At 55.1% G+C, this 19,408-nt stretch overlaps 1 protein-coding gene across 8 annotated transcripts in view; it reads left to right on the top strand.

Moving 5' to 3' along the window:
• ABR (ABR activator of RhoGEF and GTPase) overlaps nucleotides 1–18,871 on the top strand; it is a 173,598-nt gene extending 154,727 nt beyond the window's left edge. For 7 of the 8 annotated variants that reach the window (XM_074320134.2, XM_019739466.3, XM_074320135.2 and 4 more), the window contains 7 exons: nucleotides 9,796–9,855; nucleotides 10,114–10,223; nucleotides 10,956–11,095; nucleotides 12,063–12,197; nucleotides 13,150–13,255; nucleotides 15,423–15,570; nucleotides 16,210–18,871. In XM_074320134.2, coding sequence (XP_074176235.2) covers nucleotides 9,796–9,855; nucleotides 10,114–10,223; nucleotides 10,956–11,095; nucleotides 12,063–12,197; nucleotides 13,150–13,255; nucleotides 15,423–15,570; nucleotides 16,210–16,299 — 789 coding nt within the window. In that variant the 3' untranslated portion in view covers nucleotides 16,300–18,871. Of the gene's footprint in view, nucleotides 1–9,795; nucleotides 9,856–10,110; nucleotides 10,224–10,955; nucleotides 11,096–12,062; nucleotides 12,198–13,149; nucleotides 13,256–15,422; nucleotides 15,571–16,209 lie in introns of all 8 variants that reach the window. The other variant, XM_074320133.2, reaches the window with a different exon arrangement.
• The last annotated feature ends 537 nt before the right edge of the window (nucleotides 18,872–19,408 follow it).

Here is a 19,408-nt window from a genome sequence, read left to right as displayed (position 1 = left end):
GTCTCTGGGGTTGCCACGTGGGACTAAGAATTCCCTACCTCCGAGGAGCTTCTCTCCAGAAGCTGGAGGCCAGCAAGGTGAACTCAGGGCTTTGCTGCTCAGCCCGAGTGAGTCCACCTGCTCTGTGATGCGGTTTGCACCCCTCTGCTTCTAGGGACAGTCAGAGGTGTTGCCTGAGGAAGGACAGGACGGGGAGCTCCCTTTGGGCCACTTGTCTGGGGAGCCTTAGGGCTCAGGAGGGTCACTTTCTGTCCTTTAAATGGACAGTTCTTCCTAACAGCACCAGGGATGTAAACCACGTGTCCATCCCCAACGCTCACTCAGGCATTCACTGGCTGTTGAGGACACAGGTACTAGGGTGTAAGATATAGATATATTTGGGCCTCATTTACTTTATTTCATGATCTGGCTCTGGGCATCAAGAAACATCATGAAACCTTATGCAACAGACATCTATCCTGCCCTGGCTGCCCACTGCTCGGCCCCGCCCCCTTCTCCCACCCCACCCCCCTCCACCTTATTTGCTGAAGGGAAGGGGCCTGCATCCCTTCCCTACACTATGCACACACCCACCCGCACCCCTGTAGTGATCCCGCAGCTGTAGGAAAGGGACAGTAGAAAGGGACCTTCCCCTCAGGCTGGAGACCCCTGTACTCTGCCCGTTTCCTCCAGGACCTCTGTGTGGGTCAGGATCGTGACTAGGCCGGCTGGAGTGTTGGCAGGGGAAATGGAATGACCTCCCTGCCTTGCTGCAGCCACTCTGCTTCTCGCAGCCACTTGCTTACTTACTCCCTAGAGTGAGAGGACCTTACTCCTGGGGTGGCCTCCTCACCCCAGGCTTCTCCTCTAAGCTGGTTCCTGAGAGGCCTGTGTGAGTCCACAGAGCAGGAGTCCTTGACTCTGAGAATCTGATGAAGATGATGGGGCCGCCCAGACACTTATATTGTATGATACTTTAGAGAGGATCATGGACCCCAAGGTGGGAACCACTGCCCTAAGTGAACTTGGCAAGTGCTGTTTCTTGGCATCTGAAGAGGTTAGAAAGGGCACTGGCCCTCCCCACCGTCTCTGTGATCCACAGGTGGCTTGGCCAGTCAGCCATGCTGGGCTTGGTGCCACAGCTTTTGGATGGCCCTGGACCAGGGGGAACTGAGCCTGCCAACCAAGGTGGTTCCTGAAAAGGCCAAAGCTGCCTGAGCCCAGTGTTGCTTTAGCTGAGAAAGTGGCACTTACTCCTGAGCCAGAAGCTGGAACTATCTCTATCCTGGACAGTGACCCCAGTCAGGGTTGGCACCTCCAGTGGGCACAGCCGAGCAGCAAGAGCCACAACTCCGCTTCCCATCAGATGCCAGCATGCCTCCTCTGTGCCCTGGCCTCCTCCTTGGAGAACTCCCACCCCTCAGGCTTGTGTGGCACAAGATGCACCAGGCTGGTGGGAGTCAAGAGGCCTCGTTTTTCTCAGTCTATTGTCTTAACTTGCTGTGTGACTGTGGACAAATGTCTTCACCTGTCTGGTTCTCTGGCATCAGTCTAGTGAAGGCGCTGAATGGGATGGTCCCTAGATCCAGTTCATACGATGTTTTTGGCCGTGTCTCAAGATTCCTATTCCTAACACGCTGGGAAGTCTGGGAGGGAGAGGTCACGGGTCTGACCCTGGGCCAAGGCCAGCCATTCACTGAGCACAGGAGAAGAGAGGCGCGCAGGAATGTGGGCCTTCTCAACCCCTTTCCTGAAGGAGCCCTGGCAGAAAGGCATCATTTTCTCCTTCCCCCCACTCCCAATTCGTTCATTTGGTACCCTGGCCTTTTTTTTTCTTTTCTTTTTAAACTGGGGAATATTGGGGAACAGTGTGTTTTTCCAGGACCCATCAGTTCCAAGTCAAGTCATTGTTTTCAATCTAGTTGTGGAGGGCGCAGCTCACTGGCCCATGTGGGAATCGAACTGGCGATGTTAGTGTTATGAGCATTGCACTCTAACCAACTGAGCCAACCAGCCGCCCCGGTCCCTGACTATTGATGGGCACCTTCCATGTGTTGGGCACCCCAGAGGTGGCCCACGCAGAGAAGCCTTGTTCTCATGGAGCTTTCTGTGTATCGGAGGAGTCAGGTAATAAATAAGATTCGTTCTGGCTGGACAAGTGCTGTAAAGAAAATTAAACTGGGTAATAGATTAGAGAGTAACAGGGAGGGAGAGACCTAGCTTGGAGAGAGAATTTTGAACCTCTATTTAAATGACAAGAAGGTTTCTTGAAAGATCCAGGGCAGTGAATTCCAGGCAGAGGAACTAACAAGGTGCAAAGCCTATTGCGGGGCCACCATGGTGTGTTCAGAAAGAGACTCTAGGGGCCACGCGGAGAGTGTAGTTTATCTCAGATGAAGAGTGTAGTTTATCTCAGACGGAGTGGGCAGTGGCCAGATTGCATAGGGTCTCACAGGCTTTCAAGCTAAGAGCAGTGGGAGTTTACACCCAGTTTTCATGATGCTGACACCCTCTGAGCACAGGCTGAGTACCAGGCATCGTTCTCAGCCCTTGATGTGAGTTAGGGTGATGACCTGCGAAGTGCTGTTATTACCCACTTGTTTTACATACGAGGAAACTAAGGCGCAGCGAGTGCCACAGATCCGGTCTCATGAGTGGCTGAGTGCAGGACCCAGCGCTCAAACCCAGGCAGCCTGGATCTTAGCCATCATACCACCCTGCCAAGGAGGAGGCCCAGCACCCACTCGGGGCCTGTGGCCGTTTCCCAGTTGTCCGTGTGTGGTACCCGGCCAGCACGCTGTGCGTAGAAATGGGCGGTTACTTTTGATGTCTGGTGAAGGTGAGACACGTGGCAGGTGGGGCGCAGGGAAGAGTCCCCTGGGCGGCCCCTCAGTAGGCACAGGCAGTGGACTTAGTGCCTCTCTTTCTCACTCACAGGCTCTATGCCCAGGTCGCCTTCCTGGCCAGGAAAGGGAGGATGAAGTCAGCTTCATAGAAGGGCTTCCGTAATTTTTACCAAACTACTCCAAGTGCAGAGGGAAGCTGCTGAGCCCATGGTCCAAAGGGCCCTTGGCCTATCCATGGTAGCGAGCATGAAACTTCCCAGTCAGGACCTCAAGTCGCCTCTCACCTTGGACTTTGACCTCTAAAGTGGCCCCTCCCTTCGGGGACCGGGCTATGGGCGCTGCCTCTGTGTTGCTTTGACCCTGACCAGTTCCTTTTCTCGAGTGACCCTGCCCTTGTTATTTGGTGCCCCAGCCTGGCCCTGAGCTGGGGTGGGGCAACATCCTGGCTGTTAGTGTGAGGCCTGGTTCTGGGGTGACGTCTACAGTCTGTGCAGAGGGAAGGCAGTGGTGGGTGGGCCAGCTCTGAGGAGACAGTGTCGGCCACGGGGCTCTGGGAGAGACGTGCCCAGCTTTGGGGGCCTCCTGAAGCAGCCCGGTTTTGAGTTCAGGGTACCGCTGTGCCTGGGCCAGGGGCTAAAAGTGTGGCAGCCACCGGGCAGGCTGAGCCGCTGGAATGCGGGGCACTGGGAAAGGCAGGGCAGTGGTGCTAAGGTTAACCTGCCTTCAATCAAAGCCTCATTCAGAGCTGCTAAACCCTTTCCATATGTGGGCCTCTGGGAACTTCAAAGTTCTGCGGGGGGAGGGGAAGGCAAGCAGAGGCGAAGTGGCCTCATCCTGGTGCCTTCCAGAAGCCTGTCTGTGCTGGCCTGGGAGTGGGTGCCTGACCCTGCAGGTGAGGGCTGGAGGGCAGAGCTAGCTCGGCCTGGGGGGAGGGGGTCTCTGGGAAGATGGCTGAGTTTACTGAGCCTGACCGGGATCTCCCCTGACCCAGTTGCTGAGCAGGAAGCCGGGATAATAGGCCCTGGTGTCCCCCTCCCACTCCGCCCTGCCTCTCTGAGTTTCTCTCCGAGTGGCCACGTTGACGGAATCCTCCAGTACCCTCCCCAAGAGGGAGGAGAGGCAGGCTCTTGGCAGCTCTCTGTTCCCCCCATTGCCAGCCCTCCCATGCCTCTCACGCCTGTGGTCTGTCCCAATGACAGGCTGGCTTTAGTATCCCAAGGGAACCCAGCCCAGAGCACGTGGATGCACTTGGGGAAGGGCAGGATCGCCACGGTGGCCACTGGCCTGGGAGCCACAGGAAGTGGACCCCCACCCTCTTACTCCCCCTCCCAAGTCAGACCAGACACCTGGCTCAGGGACTGGTCACAGCCCAGCACTCAGCCTCTGGCAGGTATCCCCAGAAACACAGCCACACAGCTCCGCCTTCCGTTCAGTACCCCGCTCACCTCTTAGGGTGACAGCTTCAGGGGACTGGATCGACTGCCCTTGTTGTTAAGACGCACTTAGGTTTTATGAGCCCTAGAAACGGCTCTGGGCTTCAGGGGATGTCCATGCCCCCACAGGACAGGCCCAGGATGCCAGACCCAGGCTCAGAGAGCCAAGGGCAGAGCAGTGCCGGAGTGAAAGAAAGGGCAGAGGTCGGTCCCCAAGAGGGACAGGGGGTCAGACAGGCTGTGCCGGGAGGTGTGCTGCTCGGGCCCTCTGGGGCGTGTGCTGTGGAAATGCCAGAGCGAGGGTCTGAGGGAAGCGGTTCCACATCGGGGGGCTGTGGAGAGGGAAGCAGAGGCCTAGGAGCCCTTGGGACCCTGGTGAATACTCAGTGGTGCTTGTCACTATGTCCCATGAATGGCTGTTCTGGGCCTGTACCTCCCCCTCTACTGGGCCTTAGTTCTGGTTCTCACTGGTCATCCTCACTGCCCATAGACGGGGCCACCATAGGCCCCTATTGTACATTGTAATAGCCCGTGTGATGGTGGCGTGAAGAAGTGGCAGCGGAAGTCACCAGAAGACTTCTGGGCAAGCTGGGTGGTTGAGGGCATGTGGTATAGGGGGAAGACTGGCCCACTATTAGAAGGACCCAGGTTTGAATGTGCGCTCTGTCACCTTTAGGGGGAACAGGATAGGGACCCCAGACTCACAGGTACCTCCGAAATCCCAAGCACTGGGATGTGGCCATGAACAGCCCTCAAGCCAGAGGGAAGGGAAGTATTCAGCTCACCTGCTCCTGGCTGGTGAGCAGCGGGCTGAGGGGAGGGGCTGAGACCTCTCAGAGGAGACCCCTGACGCTCAGCTAGGCATTCAGCATCCTCCCCTGGCCTTGGATCCTCAAATCCTCTCAGTGCCCCTGCAAGACCACGGGGGTGCTTTCTGTCCTAAACATGAGGTCGCTGAGGCCCAGCCAGGGGAGATGGCCTCCCCAACCACCTGCCAGACCCTCCCTGAGAATCTACAGTCTCCTTACGGGGACCAGGGTTTTGTTGCAAGGAGCCTGGTGGTTCTCTCAGGTCTGCTGAGTCTCCCTGGGAGAGAGAGGTCTGCATATGCAGATGTGATCTGACCAAGTCCAAACGCAAAGGCAGAGGACATGACTGAGCTGCTCCCAGGGGCTGTGTATGGCCCACTCATTCAGTATGTTCTGTGGTCCATTTCTGTCTCCAGTCCCACTGTGTGTGTGTGTGTGTATTACCTGTAAGGTGAAGGAGGGGCCCTCTGGAGGTCTCTGCAGGACCGGTGGTTGGCCCCTATCTGCTGGGACTAGAGGGTGAGAGTGGTCAGGTGTCCCCATCTACTGCCATCGCAGGGGCTGGCTCCTCTGCCCCTAGCACTAATCTAATCAGGAAATAGCAGCGTCCACATTTCCCAGGGGTTATAAATAGCCACAGCAATTCAGGCAGCATGATTTCTCTGGAAAATGTGCCATGTCCCTCTCCACTCCTCACCCTCCCTTCTCTGTATTTAAGTGACATCCTGAAATAGACTTTGTTTCTGGAGACTGCTGGCCTCCTGGGAGACAGAGCTTCGTTGTCGGGAGCCCAGGGGCTGGCCAGGCCCTCGGGATATCAGGGCACACCTGTAGAGGGGATCAGGAATATGACCGTGGTGGGAACTCCCAGTAAAACTCAAAAGGGCCACCTCGGACAGGCTGGAACATGTGAAACAACAGCAAATGGTACCGGCAGGCAGCAGAGGGACGGGTGTTAGTGCAAGCGACAGAGGGGACCTGAAGATTCCTAATGCCAGGAAGGCTTTCTGGAAGAAGCAGGGCTCGCTAGCACTGGGCCTTAGCATCAGGAACTGCTTTTCCTGTCTCAGGTGCTCCCAGGAACATGTAGGGCTGCTCCCTAGCTGCTAGAACAGAAGTGGGGAGGGAAGGAATGGAAGGATTGTACTGGCGGCAGCCTGCCAGCACCCAGGTCTGCCCATGGTGCCAAAGCATGCACCAGGAGCCCTGATGTCTCCTTTCTATGTAAATAACGGTAACAGCATTCACCGTTGTTACTGAAAGGTGCAGACACCAGGCCAGGTGCTTTATATATCTATCATCTTGCAGGTTTAGCAGAGCAGGTGAGTCAGGGAGACTTGATTTTTGTCCTCCAGCTCTCACTTTCTTGACGTATGGCACTGGACAAGTTCCTCGTTCTCTTTAAGCCTCAGTGTCCTCATCTGTAAAATGGGAGCAGCTAGAAAGGCTTACATCTCACAGGCTTGTAATGATGATTAATTGAGGTGCTGTAATATAAAAGGTCGGTAATAGTGCCAGACGTAGAGGAGATGCTCATAGTGTGTCATTTGATGTTACTATTTTCCGTTAACAACCCTCTGAGGGAGGTGTGGACACCCCCACAAGGAAACTGAGATTCAAGGAGGTTAAGTGACTTGCCCCAATTCACACAGTTGAGTGGAAGAGCGAACATTTGGACCCAGGTCAGTCTGACTCAATCGCCACACTCTCCTCACTCAGGCTGAGTCCATGGCAGGTCAGGGGAGGCTGGGGTGGGGGAGTGGCATGAGGTAAATCTGGCCAGGGGCCAGGCCCATGGAATTCACCTGAGGTTTACACTGATTCAGAGAGGGGCGTGCATCAAAAGGGGTGGTCACACGAGGGGACTTGGGATGCTGGGTGAGAAAAGGGAAGGGATTAAGAAGTACCGATTGGTGGCTACAAAATAGTCATGAGGATGTAAAATGCAATATGGGGAATATAGTCAATCATATTGTAATAACTATGTCTAGTGCCAGGTGGGTATTAGACTCATCGGGGGTATCACTTTGTAAAGTATATAAATGTCTAACCACTATGCTATATACCTGAAACTAATATAAAACAATATTGAGTATCAACTGTAAGTGAAAACAAAAAAAGGAAAAAGGACTTAGGAGAACACTGTAGGGAAAATGTTGGGGGGTGGTCACATCAGAATGTCTGTCCCAAGGGTGGCATCTGCCTCCATCGACCAAGAGCAGCCAAGATCTCCCAACTCAGGTGGCTACTGCTGGAGGCCAGGGTTGGGGACAGACCCAGGCCCTGTGACTAAGACCCCGCATTCTGGATGGGATGAGGGTCTAGTGAGGGTTTGGGACAAAAAGCAGTTTGTAGGGGGGAGGCTTCAGGAAAGTGAGGCTGACGTCGGGGCTTCCTTGGGGACCCAGTAGGACACTTGGCCCCAGGCCTTCTGGCAAAGAGAGCCTGAGCAGCCCCAGGCTGGTGAGTCCCACACGCTTCCCTGTGTGCGTGAGGCAGTAGTGGCTGGGGTGGTGGTTGCTTCGTTCTTTCCACACTCCTCTCCTTCTCTCCTGTTGGCAATTCCATCCCTCCTCTGGGCAGGGAACTGACTGCTGAAGGCTGGGCCTGGGCGAAAGGCCCAGATGCAGCCCCCAGACTCCATCAGGCACTTGGGTGCCCCCTGTCCCCAGCTGGTTATGTGTGTGACAGCAGGTGCCAGAGGGATTTACTTGGGGCTCTAGGAAGCCCCAGGGCCAAGCCCGTCCTGAGCTGACCTGGATCCAGTTTTCCTCTGTGATGAGGGGCGTGTTGGAGCAGCAGTGTTCAAACTGTGGTGCACATGTCCCTGGGGGGGGGTGCAGAGACTTCCCAAGGGGTACGTGGCAGGGAGTTTGAGGGGAGTCAATTGCAGATCCTCAACTCCCATGGGTGTTATTGCCAAACAGCGGTCTTGCTGTGAGGACCTTTCACCTTCCCCTCTCTTCCTCTGCAGAGACCTCCTGGGGGGGCAGCAGAGGGGCCCCTTGCCTTGCTGGTATAGAAAGTGAAACATTTTAATGACTGAGTTACAAATCCTTTCCCATTCTTTGTTTTCCGCAAAACTAATGGAAATAGTCAGCTGAGAGATTATTTAGAATAAATTTTGATACTAGGTATATATTCAATTTAAGGCAAATAATGAGGAAAGAGGTTAAAAATGGCATTAACACTGCTAGAATAAAACTATTTTCAGCCCCTTCTACTTCTTTATATGAACAAGCTGTTTCATCCTTTACATCTTTAAAAACACCCCAAAAATAAGAACAGAATCGATACTGAGCCCTGTTTCAGCCTAGCAAAAAATAATATTCATACCCATCCATGAGCTCAAACAGAAAAATGCTCTCCCCATCTCCTTAAGAGATGCAGGCCCACCAGAATGGTATTTGGCTGCTGAATATTTATTAACACGTGTGGTATGCTGGTTAATTTTTTGGATTGTGTCCTGCTAATCATTGTAATAACTAAAACAGAATACGTTTTGACTATTTGGGGCCTTGTGGTCGCGGGAAATTTTTCATTTCCTTTTGTACAGACATTTTTGTTGAAGCAAAATAGAACAGGGTGAGGAATAAAAGCCTTTAAACTAGAAAGGTACAAACTAGGACAACATTCTTTGGTAGAAATAGAATAGAAACATAAATTCAAGGAGAAAAAGAAGCAATTCAGGGTTTTCTACAAGGGAAAGAAGAGCTTGTTCATGTCTTTTTTAAGTGGATGATGGTGGGTATCAAATCCCTATGGTGTTTGGATTTCACAGGACACATTTAAAAGAATGAGGTAACAGTTTTATTTTAAGATGTAAATATTTACATTATTTTGGAAATTCTATTCCTTGCAACTATTTAAACTTGCTTTGGAAATATTCAGATGTTGATTTTAAAATGTGCCAGGGAGTGCATAGTTTTTCAAAATTATTTTGTGGGTGCACAGGGAAAAACAGTTTGAAGGCCACTGGGCTAGAGAAACGGAGTCCTGTCTAGTGCCCTGTGAGAGAGGCCTGCGAGCCTCCCCTGTCGCCCCTCCTCCAGGCAGGGGTCACTCCTGCAGAGTGTTAGCTTCTTGGGGGACAGCCACTTACCCCAAGTTATCGCACTGAGTCTTCACAACAATCCAGTGAGGTGAGTTCTGTTACTGGCAAAATGAACAGATGAAATGAGGCTTAGCGAGCAAGGTTAAAACTTCCCAAGGTCACACAGCTGGAAGTGGTGGAGTCGGGGTTCAGACCCAGCAGACTGACCCGAGACTGGGCCCTTCACCTCTACATTGCACTGCCTCCCATTCAGCACCTCCACAGCACAGGCTACCTCCCCTCCTGTGGACTCCAATTCAGGTGGTCAAGTAAGCTGCTTACTGTTTGTGAGCCTCAGTTTCTGCATCTGTGAAATGGGTGATAATCCCATCTCACAGGGAGGGTGGTCAGGAGTGAATGAGATGTGATGGGCAAAAGTGCCTACACAGTGTGCCCTACCTCCTTCACAGAGTGGGGCAGGGTGGAGGGCGTCCTTCACTCGCCAGAGCAGGAGGGGCTGGGGACTGGAGCCACCCTGAAGGGTTGATTTCAACCTGAGCATCAGGCCCCCAGTCTGTCTTCCTGACCATTTAGCGAGCTTATGAGCCGTTGGTGAGCAGCAGAGAGAGCTCTGGCTTGGTCTCTGAGCTATTATCTCTCTCTCACTCACGTCCTCTTTCTTTTTCTCTCCCCAGTTGGATCCACAAACTGTAGAAACCAAGAACTGGCACACAGATGTGATTGAGATGAACGGGGTGAGCCAGAGAGATGGGAAATGTCTGCGCTGTGGGTGGGCAGCCCGGCCTCTGGCTGATGTCCTCAGGGTGCTGTCCTGTCCCTGTCCCCTTAGCCCAGCCCCTCTGCTCTGCCTACACCCTTCCCACCCCCACCCTGCAGATGTTTCAGGGAGCCCTGGGTGCTAGAGGTAGGCCTTGTTTGCAGTCCTGGGGAAGGGGACCCTGGGTTTGGGGAGCACTCCTCAGCCACGCATGCCCTGCCTCACCCCCAAGCAGATCAAAGTGGAATTCTCCATGAAGTTCACCAGCCGAGATATGAGCCTGAAGAGGACCCCCTCCAAAAAGCAGACTGGCGTCTTTGGGGTGAAGATCAGCGTGGTGACGAAGTAGGTGCTATCTCCAGTGTCCGAGTGCTGGCATTCGCGGCTTGGGTCCCTGCCAGCCCCTGGCTTCCAGCCCTCCCTGACCACTTCTGGCCCCCAATCAGTCACCCTCTAGTTCAGTAGTCACGATGGCCAGTTTGGAGGCCAAACGTGGCCTGCGGAGGTGTATTCCCTGTGTCACATGCTGCTTTAGAAATAAGTGAGCCAGCATTGAAACATCGGGAGATTGCATGTGAAAATCCTAGATCAGCTTCTCGTAAGAAATGGGAAGATATGACAACAGTAGGCCCGCGTTTTGACTTGGCCGTGGCAGGCTAGAATCCAAGGGATGGCTGGCTGCCCCTTGGGACAGGCCGTGTGTCCTCAGCTCACCACTATCCCCGTGTCTCCAGGATCTGACCCATACCTCTTGTGTAGGTTACCTGCTGGGTCTTCCACAGCATTTGAATCTGATACCTCTGTTCTAAGGAACATTCTGTCCTCAGTCTTTGGGCTTATCTCCCAAAATGTCCTCCCACCTTTGTCCTTTGCTGTCCCTTAGCACACCCGTCTTGGGTGGGCTGTGTGGGGTGGGGAGGGCTGGTCTTCCTCAGCCCTTTCCTTGCCCCCTACCTCCGGATCCCAGAGGCTAGAGTGCTTCAAGGCCAAGGGACATGGGGAGGGGGCCACATAGCTATCATTGGGAGGCCTCCCTCTGCCCTCCCTCACATTCCCCCTTCCGCCCCGCGCCCTCAGGCGGGAGCGCTCCAAGGTGCCCTACATCGTGCGGCAGTGCGTGGAGGAGGTGGAGAAGCGGGGCATCGAGGAGGTCGGCATCTACCGGATATCCGGGGTGGCCACAGACATCCAGGCGCTGAAGGCCGTCTTTGATGCCAGTGAGTCTGGGAGGCCCAGCCCGGGTGGCAGCGGGGAGAGGCTGCTCCAGCAAAGGAACCCTGGTCTGTGAACTACAATCCAGTGGCGTGGGGTGCACCTTTTCCGAGTCCCTGTAGCAAGGGCTCGTCCTGCATTTTCTCATGTAACCCCCAATCTCTTATCCATTGCTACCAATAAGGAAACAAGCTCTGAGAGGCCAAGTCACTTGCCCAGGATTACCCAGTTTGTAGATTTTGAGCCTGACTTAAACTCAGATCTTTCTGACTCCAGCGTCTGAGTTCCTGACTATCTTGCGAGCACCTGGGTACCTGGGGGCTGCAAGGAAAGGAAAGGCTTGGAGCCTGGACCGGCTGGCTCGGGCTCCCCTCTGCTGTCTCCGGGGCCCTGAGTGTCCTTTGGGAGGGGCATTGCCGCCTCTAGCTCGGGCTACAAACTCCTCGGTAGTGGACTTGACCTTTCTGGGTCTTCCTTCTCCCATCTCATGAGTTCAGGCTGCAGTAGCAGCAGCGTGTCCAGTAGTCAGGAAACCGGAACTGGCCAGGCAGTGCTGATTCCACGGGAGCTGGGAAGGGGCCCGTGGGTGTTCAGGAAGCCTGGGGTAGGGGGCTGGGCACGTGTCAACGCACAGCTTCTCTCTGCAACCTGGAAGCTCAGGCTTTGTCGGGACATGAGTTTAGGTGTGAAAAATGTACAGTGCCTTCCAGAGAAGGGCTTAGCCTTGAGGAGACTCCACTTGGAAGGAGGGTGTGAATGTGGATCCCAAACTCCGGCTGGTGCTCCCCTGGGCCTCCCCCACGGTGCTGAGTCACGGACCACCTGTGGGTGCTACCTGCTTCCTGCCTGGGGGAGACCAGACCAGAGACACGGTGGGATAGCGGATGGGACAGAGCCACCCGACCAGCTAAGGGCTGTGTGGGGGAGAGGTGGCTCGGGCCCTGTGGCCCTGACCTCGCACGTCCTCTGCAGATAACAAGGACATCCTGCTGATGCTCAGTGACATGGACATCAATGCCATCGCCGGCACCCTCAAGCTCTACTTCCGGGAGCTGCCCGAGCCCCTCCTCACAGACCGACTGTACCCTGCCTTCATGGAGGGCATTGGTGAGGCTCTGGGGACCCGCAGGCGGGCTGAGAGGCCTCCTCGCCAGCAGAGTAAAGGGCAGCGTAAGAGTCTGTGGCTTCCCTTGCTCGTTGATCTGCCCAGTGCACCAGGGCGCGGGGCTGAATGGCCGGGGGGGCGAGGTGTGGCCTGCTGGGCCCTGAGCCAGAGGCCGGACCCTCTCACACCTGCCTCTTTTCCCTCTTGTCCTATGGGCTGCCCTCTATGCTTCCTCCTTCAACACCCACCTCCTTGCTTGGAAACCTGGGTGTCCAGGGAAATCTGCCCTGGGGTGGGTGGTCAGGGGCCGGCACCCCAGAGCCAGGGAGAAGCCAGTTCGAGCTGATGTGCACTTGAGATGGCTGGTGCTGAGCCTTCCAGAAGGAGCACTCTCTCATCTCTCACCTTTGCCATGGCTGCGAAGGAAGCTGAGGGTCCTGGCCCACGGGGTTCTGGCCTCCACCCGCCTGGGCCATACCCAGTCCTGGCCGCGTCCCTCCTGCCTCTTTTCCTGGGGCAGATCAGGGCGTCAGCCACTACAGGGCACGAGGAGCCCCACGGAGGTCGGGTCACTGCCGCGCTCCAGCCTTGGAGGTGGAGAAAGAAAGCATTCACGCCAGTGTCGTCGTTGTCTTAAACTGAGCCTTACAGACTGGCGATGTGGAATGGTACCAGCTGCAAAGGCGTATGCAGTGAGGGGAGGAAGGGCGTCTGCTCCCCACCAGCCTGCCTCCTGGCTGAGCTACAGGTTGTGGGTGCGGCCTCCTGTAGGAGCCAGCTGTTAAAAGCCTGCCCTCCGGAAGATACCTGGCCCTTCCCTGCAGCGTCTGCTTCCCTGATCCCAGGCAGCCTGGCTTCTTCCTTAGGGTCCCACAAACGCCTGACAGGGGGGCACTGGCTAGGGTCTCCCTGCCCTGGAGCCGAGCCCCACCTTAACCCCTCTTCTCTCCGCAGCCCTGTCAGACCCTGCTGCCAAGGAAAACTGCATGATGCACCTGCTCCGCTCCCTGCCCGACCCCAACCTCATCACCTTCCTCTTCCTGCTGGAACACTTGAAAAGGTAAGGGCAGGTGGCCCAGGGCAGGGCCCCCCGGGGAGGACACATCTGCGGTGGGACCCACCGCCTCATGGTTGCTGGTCTCTGCTGGGCCATCCATAGCAGGGTGAGGGTTTGCTCTTCAGATGCTTGCACTCACATTCTTCTGTTTTAAGAACGATTTGGGTCCTAACAGCAACTTCAAATATTGGCCATAAAATGCTTAGAAAGGCAGGGTTAGAGCCAGGGACTAGAGATGGACTCTATAGTCAGCGCATCCGTCAGCCAACTTAGTGTATTTTAAATGGAAAGAATAGACAGCGTCAGGGTACCCTGCAGGCTGTGGGCACGCACTCATGTCCTGTTGTCCTGTTCAGTTACCTACACCCACGTGTACTTCACAGTGTCAAGCGTGTTCGTTATTATGGGTCATGGTCAAAAAAGCTGGAAACCCTCTGGTCTTGACCACACCTCATCTAACAGATAAATAGGGAAACTGAGTCCCCAGCCCAGCAGGGACTTGCTGTGCTTAGCAGGGCTCTGTCCTTAGAATCCTCCCAAATCCTAAACTGAGGCCCTTCCCACCTTCTCCCCTGCTCTTTCTATATCGGGTCAAACCAGGAGCTGCTACCGTTGACACCTGTGGCAAAGTTCAAAGTGAAACGAGCCCTGAAGGTGGCCTTGTCACTCCCTTTTGAGCCCAGGACTGGTCTGGGGTATGAGTCGGGGAGGAAGAGTTCCTGGGTGTCCCTTAAACCCGCCCCCCAGGACTGGGTTGCTGAGTGCTGTGGGCCGGGTCCTCCCTGAGCTCAGCTCCAGCCCTCTGGCCCCGGCTCCCAGCGATGGCTCTGCCAGGGCAGGCTCAGGAGGGCCAGGGGAGACCTCGAAACGCCTGGGGTTACTGTCTTGTTTTTCCCATCATGAGACATTTTCCCTCTGGTTTGGCCAGGACCGAAGCTTCAACCAATTCCCAAATAGTTTGGCGAGCACTGTGGGGAGGACGCACAGAGGAGAAGCGGGAAGGGAAAATTCATTATGTTTTCTACCCTGGGAACCAGGCACAGTCTGTTCCCACATCTGGGCCTCTGGCAGGGGGAGTGGTGGGGGGGGTGTGTGTGCATGCGTGTGCGTGTGCGTGTGTGTGTGTGTGTGTGTGTGTGTGTGGCGGCAGGGTCAGCTGCACAGCTGCCTCCTGGCATGGCAATGTTTGTCTGCCCGTTTCCAAAGCAGTCAGCAGGAACGTCCATGACTCCTGCCTGGAGGGTGGGAATGATGGGACAGTTGGGAGTGGGGTGAGAGGCGCTGCACGGGGAGGGTGGGTCTCAGCCCCAGAAACATGTCCTAGGACTCGGGAGGCCCAAGGCCTCTCTGATGGTTTGGGTCATACTGGGCTGGCTGGACACCCGCCACAGATGGCAGCCCCTGCTCTCACTCAAAGGAACTATCCACAGAGCATCTGGCCAATTATGCAAGAGAAGCAGAGGAAGATCCAAAGGGAGGCAACTCTGGGGTCCCATGGGGCAGATCCTTCTGGAAAGTAGAAGAACAGCCCCTGGGCTCCATCTGGGACTAGGGTTGTTCCGATCACACCAGAGGTCAGAGCGTCAGGTCTAGTTAGCAACTGCTGCTGGGGCGCCAGCTCCCTCCCTGTGGCCCCTGCCCCACCCACTCTGACTTCTTCCCGGCCACTCACCAATTTGACTGATCATGGGTGACGCGCAGAGTGGTGAAGAGCAGGGGCTCTGGAGACAGGCTGCCTGGGTTCACATCCCAGCTCTACCACTTGTTGGCTGTGTGACCTCAGGCCAGGCACTTAACCCCTCTGTACTTTGGTTTCTTCATCTGTTCAGTGGCGATAATACCTACCCAAAGGATTGTGAGGAGTATGAATTATTGTTGAGAAACTTGTTGGCCCAGTAACATCACTCTCTCTAAGGCAGAGGTGTTGGAGTGTGTCCTCTTGGCTCTAGCAGTTTACCATCCGTTCAGGGGATGGTCCAGGACCTGGGACTCTGTTATAGGAATGTACTGGGACATCGGTGGGGACTTGGTCCCTTGGCTTAGTCCCCTCCCTACCACGAGGTCTCTACCCTTAGGAGAGGAAGGAATCCTTCTAGGTGTTCTTACACCTAAGACCAAGAGCCTGGAGCTCCGAGTGGCGGCTAAGAAATGACTTTTTCCTCCCTTTCAGGGTTGCTGAGAAGGAGCCCATCAACAAAATGTCCCTTCACAATCTGGCGACTGTGTTTGGCCCCACGTTACTGAGACCCTCAGAAGTGGAGAGCAAAGCACACCTCACGTCGGCTGCAGACATCTGGTCCCATGACGTCATGGCCCAGGTCTCACCACACTGCCCGGCCGTAGCTGGTGGAAGGGGGTGGGACAAGACCCCGTTAGGTGTCGAAAGAGAGCGGCTCGGAGTCCCACACCCCTTCCCTCCTGAGCAACTGGGTTGGTGGTCTATAGGCTGTCACCACGGAGGCAGGGCTCTGGAAAGCCCCTCTAAGATCAAAACAACAAGTATGAGCCTAGACTGGGGGCCCAGAGAATGTCTGTCCCAGGTGCCGGCTGCCATCCTGGGAGTGCCTCCATCTCAGAATGGAAGCCCCGGGATATAGGAAACATCCGGGGGCCTTGTCCTCATGCATGGAAGTTCTAGGCTTGCTTCCAGGTCAGGAAGCTTCCTTGGGATCCCTACAAGGCCCAGGCAGGGTCCAGTCTGAGGCAGGGCTGCCAAGCCAAAGCCAACCTCTGGAGCAGGTAGCCACTTATGATAGGTTGGGCAGCGGCCCCAGGCTCCGCACCCTCTGCCCTGCAGCGCCCTCTACTGCTGCAAATGGGCAGATACACCTGGGCTACCAAGGAAAGGGAAGTGGCCAGAGCCGGTGACCCCAGCCTGGGGACCATTTCTTCTCAGCTGATCAGAGGAGGGCCATGAGAACAAGGACCCTGCCTCAGTCTCCCCTGTCTCCCCACAGGTCCAGGTCCTTCTCTACTACCTGCAGCACCCCCCCATTTCCTTCGCAGAACTGAAGCGGAACACACTGTACTTCTCCACCGACGTGTAGCCCCAGGCGGGAGCAGCTGTGGGGGGGGTGGCCCGCGCCAGCCTCTCCAGCCAAGGGACCCAACACAGACTTGAAAGACTACAATAGAAAACTCCCAAACCCAGCACTCCAGACTCCAAGGGCCGTAGATTTCCAAGAACTGGAATACGTGCATCTTTTGTGCCACCTTGTACAAAGCCAGCCGACCCAGCCCCCGGCCTCACCGCCACACCCCGGGCTCCTGCCCTCTGTACCTCTAGTTGTGTCTAATGCTCCGTGCTGTTCAGGACTTGTTTTATGTCTATTTGTCATGCAGAAAAGGTAGTCACCGATCCGGTATGGGCACACAGACGGCCTGCTTTGTTCTTTCATTTCCTCCAACACTTTCTTTCCTCCTGAGTCCAGTCCAAGGGCTTTTATTTGGCGCTCTGTAAGTGCTGCCAGCTTATCCTCTCTGGCCCTGCTCCCAGATTTCAGTCTCTTGGCAGCCTCCCCTCGGTTTTCTCCACCCTCTGCTCCCTCCCAGCCTGCCCGCATGCATGTGCAGCCTTGGTTTTCACTCCATCACCTTGAGCGTTCTGCGGTGGCCCTGGGTGGCGGTGGCCACAATGGCCCATCAGACGCTGCCGCGTGCTGTCCCCGGCCCTCTCCTTGCCCCCCACCTGTGGAAGCACACCTGCTTTGCCTTGCTGCCTGTGCAAATGTTGGACCAGGAGACAGACTGTCTAATCCTCAGCTTAGCACAGAGCTGGAGAGCAGATTTCTGGAATTTTTCCACCTGCGAAGCTCCCTTTCTGGGGTTTATCTGTTCTGTCTCCTGCCCACCAATGAGGCATCTTGACTGTTTCTTCTACTGCTTTTCAGTTCCTTTTCCCCGGGTGGTCTATTTCCTTTGAGTGTGAAGACTCTCAAGTAACCTATCGAGATAGCGAGAGGGCCAGGAAAGAATCGGGAGGCGGAGAGGCGGCTGCTGAGGAAACAAGACCCTTTGCACATTCAGAGGAGTGCCATGCGGCACTGGGTGTCCTGAGTTGGGGGTAGAGACTGTCAACAGCAAGGACTTGCAGTGGCTTTTCCAGTGGAGCCAGGCCTCTAGGAAGGCAACTATGGCGGAAGCAGTGTCCAGACACAGGCAGGCTCCATCCAGGAGGCTAGCCCGTCCTGGCACCTCTCGTACCTTGTGGTACCTTTGCCTTAGTTTCCCCACACATTCTCCACAGCCCAGCACTGCCATGGGGCGGCCCCCACAGCCACGTGTGTTCTGGGGCTGCAGAAAGGCAGGCATGGTTCAGCAGTAGCCAGCCATCATGGTGCCGTGTCCCCGCCCCTGGCTTCCAGATACGGCCTCCCGGGTGAATGCTAGGAAACTCGACAAGTTAGGGAAGGCTGAGGAGTCACAGGTACCTGCCTCTCGTGGGACTGGGGTTTGCTGAGGGCCCTCATTGTTGACACTTTGCTCCAGAGTCAGGGACTAGCAGGTTCCATTCCCAACTTTGAGGCCCATTGCTCGGTACTGGAAAGGAGCGAGACGTGTCCCCAAATACTTGTTTCTTCCCATGTGAGCAGTAGCTGCCTATGGCGGTTAGCTTAGAAGGGCAGACACTCCCGGGCTGCAGGTGCTTGAGCTGTAGCCCAAGCTCCCTGGCTCTCCTCTGTGGCAGAGAGTAGATTCTAGGCCCTCGAGCTTGAGCTCAGGGCTGTGTTCAAGAAGGGTTTGCTGGGCCTAAAGCTGTCGCACACTTGCTCAATGAGAGGCAAGGCCCTTTCTGGTCTTGTTTACACCTGGTGCCCGATCTTGGGCAGAACGGTACACATTCTGTGCACATGGGAGGAAAGAGATGCCCGAGCGGCAGGAAATAACTGACCACCTCGCTGCCAGTTAGCAGCTTAGCTAGGAGCCCCGCTCCCTGGGGCAGGAGGTAGGGAAAGAACTGGATCCCAGCGTCTGACCATCCCTGGAGTCTCTGCTCAGCACTCGGGAGGTGGTATGGCATGGAAGGCTCTTGCTTCCAAAGCCATTGATGGTAATGAACTTGAGGCCCAGCTAGAGCTAGTTACAGCCAAACGTGGGTGCCTCCCACCTCCCCCAAACAAGGGATGTTTGCTTTTCAGCATCAGGTGACTACTGTGCCCTCAGAATTGCTCAGGCAGTGTGAGAACAGGATGAAGGCTAGAAGGGCTGATCAATGCAAAAAGCTCAGAATATTTATAAATTCCACCCCCGGAGTGGGGAGGGGCGGGTACCAGAGCTGGACTAAGCTGCACCCAGGAAATAGCCTGTGGGTTCTCCTGAGACAGGGACTGTGCGGCCCAGAAGCCCAGCCACTGTGCCCAGCAGGAAAGGCTGTGCCAACAGGGGCCCAGCACACAGGCTACAGGAAGCCTTGCTGGCCAACGGCTGTGGGCTGCCGGTTTCTGCTGATACAGGTAGGATGGGACCCTTCATTAATATTTGACTTTAATAAGTTGGTAAGGATATATTTTTTTGTCTGTTCTGTTTCAACTTATGTAGATTATTATAAATCGATGTAAACCACGTGAGAGGAAAATGTTAATAAAAAAATGCAAAGCCCCAACATTTGCACACAACTCAGCCCGGTGGTATGGACATTTGTGTTCTCAGTAGTCTAGGGAAGACCACCAATCTAAATATTTAACTCTTCCAGCTGCATCCAGATGTGCGTTTCCAGGAATCTATTTACCTAGTTACCTCCCCTGGGGCTTCCCTATGGCCTGTGGCGACTGTGGCAGTTTGGGGGGAGGTGAGCCCCAGCCCCGTCCTTGCCCTTCACAGAGGCCTTCAGGTCCGTCACCAGCCAGTCCCTTTCATGAAGTACCAACGTCCCGCCAGGGACCTGAACACGTTTGCCTCAGAGAGATGGCAGGAAGTTGGCCATTCAAGTGGAGGCTTCTTGTTTTATGTAAACTTTTCTGTGCATTTTCCTTGGAAGTGGCTCATCTTTGAGGCAGCCTTTTGGCCTCATCTGCTTACAGAGAGGCTGGGTCCCCTAGAGGGCTGTTTCCCTTTAGGGGAACCCGTGGGGTTAATGTAGGCTCCCACCAGCAAAAGCCGTTGGATAATATGTTTATTCTGGAGATCAGGAACAGATGTCTCTGAAAATTGGTGTTT

This window comes from Rhinolophus sinicus, chromosome 12 (assembly GCF_057876585.1).
Source record: "Rhinolophus sinicus isolate RSI-liver-muscle chromosome 12, RSI-T2T, whole genome shotgun sequence".
Lineage (NCBI taxonomy): Eukaryota > Metazoa > Chordata > Mammalia > Chiroptera > Rhinolophidae > Rhinolophus > Rhinolophus sinicus.
This window is presented reverse-complemented; position numbering and strand designations above follow the sequence as displayed.